This window comes from Spea bombifrons, chromosome 2 (genome assembly GCF_027358695.1).
Source record: "Spea bombifrons isolate aSpeBom1 chromosome 2, aSpeBom1.2.pri, whole genome shotgun sequence".
Taxonomy (NCBI): domain Eukaryota; kingdom Metazoa; phylum Chordata; class Amphibia; order Anura; family Pelobatidae; genus Spea; species Spea bombifrons.
In genome coordinates this window covers 137,265,435-137,278,089 of record NC_071088.1, presented here as the reverse complement: position 1 = coordinate 137,278,089, position 12,655 = coordinate 137,265,435, and the positions used below count along the sequence as shown (strand labels likewise).

Below are 12,655 nucleotides of genomic sequence, written 5' to 3'. Positions count from 1 at the left end.
CAGCGCATACCGTGTCTACCAGGCGTGTGCTCGCTTTTACCTGGAGGGTAGTTTGTATGTTACCCCCCCCAGGTATTGTCAGCACGAGGGCATTTACTGCCATCTACCCCTTGAAGGTGTTATCCCGTGACCTTAACGTGTGCATATAATGGCATTAATCACTCCATGCATGACCTGGCGTGGTGGGAACCCCTGGTTAGGTTGCCCCTGGATGCCCCCGTTGGTGCAGTTAATAACGTTGTTACTCTGTGCCCGTCTCTGTCGTTTAACCCTTTTTAATTTATTCATCTCCTATCCTTTGTTACTTTGCTGTCCCTGAGTCCTGCACCGGTGTCTGTGTCTTTAAGGAGAGGTCTCAATTGTCTCTTTGCAGGGAGTAGAAGGGGGGGGCAAGTTAAGGAATTCCTGGCTGATGTGAAAAAAAAAGATGAGCTCTGGGGGAGGGGACGGCATTCCAAACCAGATCCTTGTCTGTACTACTCCCCAAATACTGAGCATCTTGTCCTGATCTGAGAGATAAAGTGCTGGGGTGTGAAGCAGCCATTGCGTATTGCTGTATAGAGAGTGTGTGTTTTGCCTTTACTGAGAGGGTGATGAGGTGGCACAGCCTCCCAGCGGAGGTGGTAGAGGCTAACAGATGTATCATGCATTTTTAATGTGTGACGTTAAAGGTGTTGGAAATCCACCGGTTCAAATAATTGCCCTTCCGGCGCCTACATACTCCCGTCAGGGTGCTGAATTTAACCCTCTGTAGACCTGATGAGGGAAGGAGGTTTCTATTTAAAAATAAACTCTAATAAGTCGAAGATCTCGTCGTCCTTCCAGCTGCTCAGGGAAGCTGCAGCAGCGTCCTGTCTGTCTTCTGATCCAGAACAGGAAGTAATCAATACGTGGCGCTGCCTCCTGGTGCAGGAGGAAGCCTTTCTCATCAGATTAGCTTTCCTAACAACAGGAACAAAGCAGGAGGGATGAAAACCCGAGGCGTGGGGCACCCGGTATCTCACCCTCCTCGCTGATGGGGCAACCGCGGATATCCGGTGACCGGTTTCACCGCCCGGCTAAACGACTCGACCCACGACGTGTCCCAGTAATCCCCCGTTATCTGCCGACCAGGAGCCGCCGTTGCTGTCAGTCATGTGATATTTTGGGTGACTTTCCCGGCTCAAACCCCACACTGAGCTGACGCTTTATGGCGATGCTAACGAAGACCTTTCCTCCATAGACTTTCATTAGTCAGAGAGTCTGGCTGGGTGGTTAAGACTGAGCCGTTACATCGTTCCCCACAGGCAGTATATATTAAATGTTTTTCAGGCTTTCGTGCCTATTGTGTAATTTTGATGCTTGGGAGTTGCTGTAAGTCGGGGGGGGGGGCTGTTACCCGTCGGGGTCCCCAGGTTGGTCTTGGAGCTTCTGGAATGTTCCCCAATGTTTCATTATGGGTGTGGGGGTCCGCCCTCTGCTTTGTGGTGTGAAGCCCCCCCTGATCCTTGCTGATTACGTCATAGCTTCTGCTCTGGGCCTTATCTATCTCCTGCTGTCTGATGAGCCCAGCAGCTCCCAGTTCCCTTACTGGTCTGAGGTCTGGATGTGGGGGGAGGGGAGAAGGGTGATGACCAGGAGCGCTCTCCCCTCTGACTTCATGCTATCCGTAACACAAAGAAATGATCGAATCCCCACTTCTTAATATTTTTGTGTCGGTTTAATTATTGGGGAAATAAAATAATATTTTTATTATATAAATTCTATATATTTTTTTTTTATTTTTATCCCTTTGGTCGTCTGGGGTGATTGCAGCAAAAACGATGAATCCTCTTCATACCCTTCCCTGTGTCATCTGTTTATTAACCCTTTATGTCCGGCCGGCCGGCCCCTGGCTTGCGTTCCGGGTCTGTGAACGCAGATAAGCGGCCGATCTGTGACGCTGCAGATTATCGGCGCTGAGGACGTTCTGCTAACTGGGGACGCGATACCGGGAAACGGCGATACCGGGAACCGGCTCTACCGGCTGCTGCATAGACCGGTGCCGAGTATGTGCAGAAACATACAGCCTGCGCAGGGGGAATCTGGGGACGTTAACGCTTTAAATGACGTCAATAAACCCCGTGCCGGTGAGATATCAGGCGCTGTATCGTGTGTGTGTGTGTGTGGTCTGTCTCTGGCACTCGCAGGGTTAAGGAGCGCCCCCCCCACTTGCGTCTTTGCATTAATCAATGTTATTACTGATGCGCTATAAATATCTCTGCGGCTTAAAATAGCCGGAGCGCCCGCGTCCTATACGGTTATTCACATTGCTGACCTTAACATGAATGGAAAAGTGTTTTGTTCGCTGACTGGGTGGAGCAGCCTCTCAGCAGAGGTGGTAGAGGGTAATACAGTGAGGGGATTAAACATGCATGGGATAGACATACGGCTCCTGAATCTAAGACGAGACCAACGACTGATTAAGGTTTGAGTCTTTACAGCGGGAGAAACGGGGGGCCGATCTGGCGGTATTTGAAAGGTTTTATGTGTTAATATTGTGAGTTTATTTTTTTTCTGTAGACTCCGTGTAGTGTTGCGTGTCGCACGCGGGTTTCAGACATGCAGCATGTGATCTGACACCCGATCCGAGTTGGTCCTGGATACGCCAGGGCAGCCACTGTATTATTTATGGAAACCATGTTACCCCGATCCTAACCCCCCCCCCCGATAAACCGTGTAATAAACTAATTATCCCGCAGGAAGCCAACTCTGTATCCAGCAGCTGTCTGAGGATAGTGGGAGTTGTAGTGTAATGGTGTCCCGGTGGGGGGGGGGAATTGCCTGGCTCGGTGATGCTGGAACAGCTTTTACTGACCCATCATCCAGATGCCTGACTACAACCCCTATCATCCTCTAGTCTCCTCCTGTTCACAGTCAACGTGTTTCTGCCTCCTGACGCCGTGCTCCCCGTCTGCTGAATCATTGCGAGGGATCCGGCCGCCGCTCGCCCCGTTAAGTGACCCGTCCTGTGTGCTCGGCGCTGGCCGTTTAAGAGCCTTTAATGTCCTGATACGCGGCGCGGGGTTTATTTATAGCCCCCGCTCCCCCTCCCCTGCCCTGCTTTCTGGCTCCTGCACGATGTTCAGCCTGGCCCAGCAGATACCAAGGAGCCTCGAACCGAGCGGCGGGTGAGTCCGGGGCGACAGGCGGGCGTACTGAACCATCCGGGTGTACGGAGGCCGTACGGCAAGAGACTGTAATCTAAAGATACAGAGCCCAGGGCTGAGATGGAATGGAAGGACGTTTTACTGAGAGGGTGGTAGACAAACAGAACAGCCTTCCAGCAGAGGTGGTAGAGGGTAATACAGTGAGGGGATTAAACATGCATGGGATAGACATACGGCTCCTGAATCTAAGACGAGACCAACGACTGATTAAGGTTTGAGTCGTTACAGCAGGAGTCTAGATGGGCTGTTTGGGTTTTTTTGTAGCGTAAAATTCACCTTTTTCCTCCCCGTAGCTGGAGCTACAACCAAGCAGACCAGCCACCCACCCCCGGCACCAGACACCTCATCAGTCAGATGTGAGCCGCGTTCCCGCCCTGTCCGGGGCTATTCTGGGGGTAAAACACATGTTTGGCTATCTTTGGATGAGCCGCGTGATAACGGGGCCGGGCAGGAAGAGCAGAGCCGCTTCTGCTGATTTGCACCTGAAGAAGAGACCTCTGAGGTCCTGAGCGTGTAATAATAATCCGGGGTAGCGCGGGGGATGTTCTGTGTGTATCAGGAAGGATATGGGGTTCCTGTATGGTGTATATCGTATACATGTTCCTGAGCAGGAAGGGGAAGCCGGATTTCCCCCTGCTATTTACTATTAACGCTCCCGATGAGCTCACACAGGACTCGTCGGTCCCGGCTACACCTTCGTATATCCCGCCGGCTCCGGCTGACGTCGCCCGCTCGGCACATTTGCATAGAATGCGTATATTTAGTTTTTCCTTCCCGTTCCTGGTTCTGCGCCAAATTTCGCAATTTAAAAACTTCCTGCTCGTCACAAATTCTAATTAATTTATATTTACTATACATGGCCCCGGGGGGATTCCATGAGAACTATGCAGCTGGTTTTAGGGGGGCATTTAGATTGCAAGCTCACGAGCCGGGCCCTCTGTCGGTTCTAGTTATTTCGCACCCTTTGATTGTAGGGACTGTGAGAAGCGCTGCGGGCATGGTTGGCGCTATATAAATAAAAGATGATTTAATCGTTCCGTGGGTGGAGAATGTATGGATTATTAATTTATTAAGCTGACCCTGACACCCTTTTTATATTCAGGGCCCGGGGCCGTTCGTCGTGACAGTTAATGGCCCCGCTGGGGCAGTAATGGCTGCTTGAAAGGCTTGTTTGGCTATTAGCCGGATTCCCCAGCGTCGGCCGGCAGCCGGATCCAGAGATAAAAGCGACTTCTGGGTTTTATCCTTTGGGTAACATTTAATGGTTACCATGGACACGAAACACATGAAATATATATTTAAAATTTTTTCCTCCCCGGCTCTCGTCCTGTAAGTCCTCCTGCTCGGTGGCTCTCGGGGTGTAGTTGCCCCGCGTGCCGGTTGCCGGCAGGCAGGGCTCGGCAGGCGTATCCGGTACTCAGGTGAGTCAGATCTGCCCCGACTCGCTCCCCGTCAGGTACCGAGATGACGAACTGCCGAGCCACGGCTTCTAAATATAGCGGCCGATTCTGGCTCAGACAGTCCCGTCCCAGAGCAGAGCGCGGGTCGCCTCGCCTGCCCCCAACGCCACGGAGTGAGACCAAAACTCACCCTCGGGCGCTTTACATATTAACCTTTCAATAGTTGGTGAAGTTGATGTTTCCATGGAAACAAAAAAAAATTAAAAAAAATGAACCGGACTCTAGTGTCGCCGTGGTTACTCGTGTCTTGGTGTGAAAATCTCATGTTCTCTGCTTCAAAGAGACCTCAGGGGTTACTGTATGTTTGTAGGTCGTTCGCTTGACCTTGAGGTGTGTGTGTGTGTGTGTTTTTTTTTTTTTTTTTTTTTGTTTTTCCCCCTCCTTTGAGATGAGGAGGTGGATGCATGGTGTTGTCTTGCAGCAGAGTTGGTAGGCGTACGCGTGGCTGATGAGCCGAGGGGGGGGGGGAATCTCTGGATGGCTGTGAGTTTGGGGAGAGATTCTGGAATCTCCGGGTTGCGCAGGGTAAATCCGTCCGTTATCCGCGTGGAATGTCGGGACAGGCGGTTTGTACTCCGTGGCTGAGGCCGTTTGGTGACATTCACGGGGAGGAATTAGACTTCTGTCCCTGGAATATGATCCACCGGGGACGGGTAGCGCCGGGCCCTGCGGGGACGACACATTCAGCGGGCGTGTGCCCTAAAAGAACAATCGGGCAAGTAAAAGCCGGAGCCACCACCCCAACGCCCCCCCCCCGTCCGTGAGTCTGGGGGTCTGCCGGACACTCGCCAGCCTGGGGGCTTCTCACCCGGGGGTCGGGTTATGGAGGAGACTATTGGACGGTTCAGCATCTCTTGTAAATTAGAGTGTATGGCAGCCCCGGGGTTAATATTTATTTTAATAACTATATATTTTTTCTGTTTTTTGCAGATTGTTGCTGCCGGGATCGTGATTTCCCGCCATGACCGGAGACGCCTTCGCGGTTCTGTTGGCCTCGTTGTTGTTGTTGGTGAGTTCTGTTCGGCGCGGTTTAGGTTTCTGTATTTTGGGTCGTCCAGGGATTCCGGTAAAGATCTCCTGCTGGGAGAAAACGATTTATTGCGTTTATGGCCCCAAAACTTGTTGCTGCCTGACCAGTGTCCTGAGATAAACAAAGGGTTAACTGGAGGGCATGAACATGTATGATTATATAACCGTTGGCCGTGATCACCCCGGGGGGTTGGTGAGGCTTCTGTTTACCAAACACGGCTTGGGGCTGTCCGTACCGGCCCTGGCTTTGCTCCCTGTAAACACGCCAAGCCCTTTGGACGGGTGACTGACACGTGAATCGATCCGTGATCTTTTCCCGGCAGGGGGGAGGACAGGGTTAAGTACCCTTATGTTTGGTGTAAAGAAGCGTGTTTTGGACGGTTCGCCCCCAAAGTCGGTAGTGAAATCTGAGACCCCTGCTGCGCATGTGAACGTGCCAGGGTGTGTGTCGGGGGGGTCATGTTTGTGGAGTGAAGGGGTTAAATTCCTTGTCGGGTGGATTTAATTCTCTTTCTCTGTTTTGAGTGACGAAGCGATTCGCGTTCCACCCAGACCGGTTTCTGATCCCCTGCGCCGGCTTCCTCTACTCACCGGCTTTGCCGTCTCGCTACTCCAACTCCCATCATGCTGAATCAGTAAAGCGCGCAGGGCGTGGCTGCTGCCGGCTGAATCTCGCACTTTACTTAGCGGGCAGGAAATGGTTAAGTCGTCTTCCCCAAGCTCTACGCTCTCTGTCTATAATGAGTTAAAAGTTGGAATATTCTCCTATACGCATTATATAGAACCCGTTTTTGGTAATATTTCCCCCAAATTGAATTGGCAGACGTTGTCAGAGCTTTGATTGGCTTGTGGTGCTGGGAGTGGATTATTACCCCTGGGGCGCGATAAACGCCAAATCCTTCCTAACGGTAGAGAAGGAGGAGAGCGATTCCCAAGGAGCTTTTCTCTGTCTTTAGTGATTAGAACTTAGTCTTTCCTTTACTGAGACGGTGGTAGATAAGTGGAGCAGGCTCCCAGCAGAAGCGGTATCGGTCCTTGATCTCGTCTTGGATTCAGGAGCCGTATGTCTGTCCCATGCATGTTTAATACCCTCACTGTATTACCCTCTACCACCTTTACTGGGAGCCTGTCCTCTAATCCACCACCATCTTATTAAAGAACTGCCTAAAATCTTCTATAATGAACTTTAAAGATTAGGAGCGAGTTTATTAAATACCAAAATGTCAGGAATCCTCCAGAAAGTCGGGGCGGAGGGGAAGGAGCCTCTCGTCGGTGTTTCTCTCATGCAGTGGCTGGCAGGTGAGGGCTGTCGGCTGGGAGGAGGATTCTGCAGTGGTCCGTGGAGGGGACCCCCCCCCCATTTAATGATTTAATGATACATCATACAGGGCTGGACAATGAATAAGGATGAGAGGTGGGCAGGCGCCTTGTTTAGTGAATACTCCCCTTCAGTTATCTGGTTGCCAGGGTGCTTTCCCTTTAAGAGATGTTGGCGGTTTCTATTATTTATAGCCCGGGGTGTGCTGGCAGCGAGTGGCTCTTCGGTCGGCGCCCGCGCCTCGTCGGTCTCTCTCTAGCAGCAGATGGTGCGGGTCACGCCGTGTCACGGGGTTGTGAGCAGCCGGAAGTGTTTGCCCGAGAACAGTCCTGACATGAGCCCAACGCGTTCGCACTGACACCCGCCAGCGAGCCACCTACAACTCCCAGCACCCCCAGCCACGCATGCACCGGAGTCCTTCAAACACATTACTTGTTATAGGGGCCCCTGATGCCCCTCTTTTCTAGGAGGTCAGAATGTTTTCTGGCTATGAGGGTATTGCAGGGGGGTACTTGCCTGGTGGTGAGGGGGTTAATATCCCGCTGCGTGTCCTGGGGCAGATCGTTGTGTCAGAACGTCCGTCCGTGGGGCCGCGGGAGATCCTGCGCACGCTCTATAAATAAAGCCGGGACCGCAGGTTAAGAACAAATAACAGACTGATCGGTGTGGGGGCCGCAGGGACAGAAGGGAACCATTTCTCTTACAGCAGGAGAAACGGGCGACTAGACGGGGGCCGGATGGGGCCGATCTGTGGGCGGGTTCTAAGTTCCAGTGGTCTCCCTGCGTTGATCGGTTTCATTGCTTTATACGCATAATAAATGTTCTGTGGCCCCCGGGGGCCGCCTGTCAGAGTGAATCCTTTTAACGTTCCTTTTCGTGTTGTGTTTTTTTGTAGCTGCTGCTTCAGAGAGGGGGCTGCCAGACGGAGTGCGGTAAGGGCCAATTCACGGATACGGAAGGACGGTGTATAACGTGCCCCGTCTGCCCACCGGGAGAAGAGCCGGACAGGGTGAGGACCGAGACCCCCCTGCCAACAAAACCATCTCCCCCACCCCCCGGTCTGCTTTCCCAGCTCAATCGCCACAGTGAGCTCATGCTTTATGGCAATGCTAATGAAGTCCGTTCCTCCATAGACTTTCATTAGTCAGAGAGTCCGGCTGGGTGATTAAGACCGAGTCATTCTATTGTTCCCCACAGGCAGTATGATAAGGAGTCGGGGTGTTTAGTAGATCGGGGATCAGATAACAGAGCGAGAATCATACAAATGGCTGATATGCGGCTGCCGGTGACTTGATATTCTGGGGTAGAATCTGTAAGCCGTTGTATGATGACATCGCGTGTGTTTTGCGTGTTTCTGCAGGTTTGCGGTTTTGGAGCCGGTGTCGGGGTCTCCTGTAGGAAGTGCGGTCCCGGGACGTTCTCCAGCGGGTTCTCGGTGTCCCCCTGCAGTCCGCACACGCAATGCGATAAACGCAAGAGGGTCCAGCTGAGCCCCGGAACCCCCGGGTCGGACGCGCAGTGCGGGGTCTGTCTGCCAGGGTGAGTCCGTCTCCCGGGGCAACCAGTCGCCGTGGCAAAGCCCGAATCTCAGCTTAATTCACTTTTCATTTATTGACAGGTTTTTCCCGCTGGTGGCCAAAACCAGCAGCTCTAGCGCCTGTTACCCCTGCTGGCTGGCCCCCCCGGACTCTGCGGGGTGCGAAGGTACGAGCCGCCGACTACTTACTACTACTATATAATATATATATTTCCCACTGTTAGGTTAGATTCAGGAGCCGTATGTCCATCCCATGCATGTTTAATACCCTCACTGTATTACCCTCTACCACTTCTGCTGAGAGGCTGTTCCCCTTATCTACCACTGTTACTTCCTTAAATCAGTAAGTCGGTGTTGATTTGTATATTCTCATGTCTCTGGTAGGCTCTAACTGAGATTTGGTAGCTCCCTGGGAGCCACAGGGTTAATAAAGTATAAAATATCGAGCAGCCTTTGTCTGGTGCCGCTCTAAGGGGCCCGGGGAACCACTTGTCGGCCCTTTAAAGCCCCTAGGTGCTGGTAATAGGAAGCCTTTCATTGGGGGAGTTTGACTTTCATATAAACCTTATTTACTTTTTCCTCCCCAGGTCTCCGGACGCTGCGTTCCCGCTCCCCGAGGACGATAGAAGCGGCCGCTAAGCCGGATAACAAGGCGCCGGCCAACATCACGCAGAGCGGGGTGAAGGAGGAGGGCGGCACGGAGTACGCCGTGTTGGCCATCGTGCCCGTCTTCTGCATGATGGGATTGTCGGGGATTTTCCTCTGCAACCTGCTGAAAAAGAAGGGCTACCACTGCACGGCGCGGAAGGAGCTGGACGAGGAGGCCGCCGCGCACGGCAAGAACGGTGAGCCCCCCGGGAGACCGCGGCCCCCCGTTACCGTCCTGTTACCAAATAGCTATAATTACATTCTTTGGTGGGTCGCAGCAAACCCTGCATAGAACACGCGTGTTCCGGCTGATGCAGGCGTCCGTGTTGTATGTTAATGACGCCAGAAGGGGATGGGGAGCGCAGCGAGCTGCTTGGTTCAGATCTCTAGGGGTTTAGAACTCTTCAGGGATCAGGCGTAACACGTTGGTAGGAAAGGCAATGAGGCACCCGGACTCCAGCTGTGTCGCTGCGTTACTCTGCGGTGGTTCTGAATGGGTTAAAGATGGAGCGGGAAACCCTCAGGCGGCTTGTGTGAAATAACCGTGGATCATGTGTGTGCGCCCCCCCCCCTCTCCGAGACCCCCGTAAAGAGGAATGCATCTGCGACAGGAACACCCAAAATATTTAAAGGGGCCGCGCGGCTGCATTAGAGGACATCCGGCTGCAGCGTCCCTTTAGTGACATGAAATGGCAACAGCCAATCGGTCTCGCTGCTGTGTCTAACCTGTTGTTTCTGTCCAGGTGCGGCCCCGGTCTGTATGCTGGAGGAGAACGCCAACGAAGATACCATCGGGGTCCTCGTGCGCCTCATAACCGAGAAGAAAGGTAAATAAGCCGTGAAGCCTCGGCCCGCTAATGTTTGCTGACGCGTAACGCGCCTTTATTTAAAGTCCCGGGACCGTTCGTTTTTTATCGTGGAACGTTATTAATAATTAGTATATTTTATTTTTTCCTCCCCCTCTTTGCGCTGCGGTCCAGGCTCTCCGTAAATCTCACGTATTTTCTCCCCTCCCCCGGCAGAAAACGCTGTTGCGCTGGAGGAACTTCTAAAAGAATATCAGACGAAGCCGACCTCCCCGGCCATGAATAAAGCTCCGCACAGGTACGGCCGGCCCTGTATCATGTATAGTTAATATGTGTAGCGATGTACATTGTGCCTGTATGTTGCTTCTTCTATATGGACGTCTGCCTTTTGACTTCATTGACCCCGGGGGGGGGGGGGGTCGTGATCTTGAGTGAATGCTTTATCTGTTCTGGGGTAGGTTGGTAGGATTGTGTATGGGGGGGGTAGTTACAGGAGGTTGTGACCCCGTATCTCACCGGCTCCGGCTCTCTGCCCCGCAGGTTGCACCTCTTGCCCCAAATGCCCCACGTCTGCAAGCACCAGCATCACCTCCACACCATCCAGGGCCTGGCGTCCCGCTCCGGCCCCTGCTGCTCTCGCTGCAGTCAGAAGAAGTGGACCGACGTTCTCTCGCCTCAACCGGCCTTACCGGTCACCAAACCGGGGGCCAAGACGGGCCGGGCGGGCGAGATCACCATCCTGTCCGTGGGAAGGTAGGAATCTCTGGTAAAAGGAGGACGTAGCCGAGCTCCGGGGGGAGGGGGGGTCGGGTGCCATCCAGTTCTGTGACTTATATCGCCGGCGCACACCATAGCGATGTCTCTTATTCACGATCTGTATTAATCCCGGCCGCTTCGTTGCAGGTTCCGCGTGGCTCGTATTCCGGAACAGAAGCCGTGCCCCCCGGAGGTGAAAACCCTCTCTGACCTCGGAGACCCCCAGAACGCCCCGCGTGACGCCGAGCAGAGGACGCCGCTCTGCAACGCGCTTCGGGCCAAAAACCGCAGCCTGGAAGACACCAGCAAGCTGGAGGTAACGGCGAGCGAGTGACTCGGGGTCCGGCCGCTTTATTGCTTAGCGCTCTATCTCTGTATTATCCGTGTCTTCGTTTTCCGTGCTGTGTCTTGTTTATGTGATGAATAGGCACACGTGCGCACAGCCCCGCCGCTCGCTGTACAGGATGTACCCCGGGCTCTGCTAATGAAGCCCCCGGGGCATTTCTCTGCGCAAAAACCCTCCTCCCTCGAGCATTTTGGGCGCAGAGAGCTTCATCAGCCTGGGTTACCGCCAAGCTTTTCTTAAAGCCTTTAATGATGGGAGTTGTATATCCTGAGCTGATGACTTTGTGTTTGCTTTGTGTCTGTTGTAAATATTTACTTTTTCCTCCCCGTCAGGATGTTATCTGACTCCTCTCCTCTTGCTGGGACAACAAAAGTGAAAGCACCCTCCTGTGGGAGAGCTCCCCCCGCTGGCCACCTGCGGCCCCCCGAGGAAGCTCCGATTTGCAGGTGGAGCGCGGAGCGGCCTCGTTATCTGCGGGACGTTCCGGAAGCCCGCGCTGCGTTTTAAACTACATCGTTTTCATTTAAAACAACAGAACTCTTTTTATTCACGGACTCTGGGGGGCGGAACCGATCCGAGACCCCCGATGTTCCGAAAAAGCGTAAACATGGGGAAGGTTTATTAGTAGAGCCGCCGTCCAGCCGCCGAGACAGAATGAATCTGCCATGCGGTGAATTAAGCCGCCGGCCGCCAAGCGGCTCAAATATTGTTCTGCATCGGGACTCCGCACGCGATTCTTCGGCTTCCACGCTGCGCTTTGGCAACCTCTCGGCTACGCGTAGGAGTAGAACGTGCCGGCATTCCCGCGACCCCCCGAGGAGATCATGAATACAGCCCTCTAACGTTTTTATTTCTCACCAAGGGGAATTTGTTGTAATATAACCTTCTAGATGAAGCCCCCCATATACTGTATCAGTGGGTGGGGGGGGGGTTATTAAAGCAACACCCCAAAAAAGGAAACCCGCTGGTGTCCCCGACATCCCCAGCGGGGGGGTTTTTAGCATGTCGTCATGGAAACGACTGTCCGCGATGGCGGTGCTCAGCCAGAAGGTCACAAACTGAGTGTCCGCCGTCTAAATCATCAATCAGCAGACGGTTTGCTGAGACTCTTCTTACCCGGTGCGGCGCTCACCTTGGATGACCTTGGCGCGTCACGTGCTGAGATCTTGGTCACCCGAGACGGGGACTCGATGTTCGGTATTCAGTAACGTGCCGCGGGCAGCCGTTCCGTGACTCTCCGGCGGGGGCCGTGACCGCTTATAATATGCGATGTTCAAATACGAAGGCATTATGGGCTGCCCGTAACCCCCGGCAACCCAAATTCAGCAATTATAGATCGACATTTTAATTACAGCCCCGATAAAACGTTTTAAGTGCAGAGTGATGATCATGTTCCTAGTGCTTGTAACCCAGGGTAGCCGCGCATGTACAGAACTTCTAAAGTTATCAGAACGGGGTAAACGTCTCGTTTGCTTTTTTTTTTATGGTACTGTAATTTTTTTATGTTAATTTATTGCGTATTTATTGCATTTTATGTGCTTTGTTTTATAAGTTTGTTTACTGCCCC

General features: G+C 53.0%; 1 protein-coding gene across 1 annotated transcript; it reads left to right on the top strand.

The window, feature by feature from the left end:
* Window positions 1–5,609: 5,609 nt before the first annotated feature.
* Window positions 5,610–11,577, top strand: RELT (RELT TNF receptor). The gene is made up of 10 exons (XM_053456145.1): window positions 5,610–5,657; window positions 7,891–8,004; window positions 8,356–8,534; window positions 8,614–8,699; window positions 9,120–9,377; window positions 9,924–10,007; window positions 10,203–10,284; window positions 10,527–10,739; window positions 10,890–11,058; window positions 11,421–11,577. Exons 1-10 carry the CDS (start codon window positions 5,610–5,612, stop codon window positions 11,430–11,432), a joined length of 1,245 nt encoding a protein of 414 aa, XP_053312120.1. The 3' UTR covers window positions 11,433–11,577.
* The last annotated feature ends 1,078 nt before the right edge of the window (window positions 11,578–12,655 follow it).

Bases quoted from the DNA above. Each gene is read 5' to 3' on its own strand.
- RELT (XM_053456145.1), top strand. From the start codon at position 5,610: ATGACCGGAGACGCCTTCGCGGTTCTGTTGGCCTCGTTGTTGTTGTTG. The intron at 8,005-8,355 runs GTGAGGACCGAG...GTGTTTCTGCAG, and splicing joins CGGGAGAAGAGCCGGACAGG to GTTTGCGGTTTTGGAGCCGG. The intron at 10,285-10,526 runs GTACGGCCGGCC...TCTGCCCCGCAG, and splicing joins ATGAATAAAGCTCCGCACAG to GTTGCACCTCTTGCCCCAAA.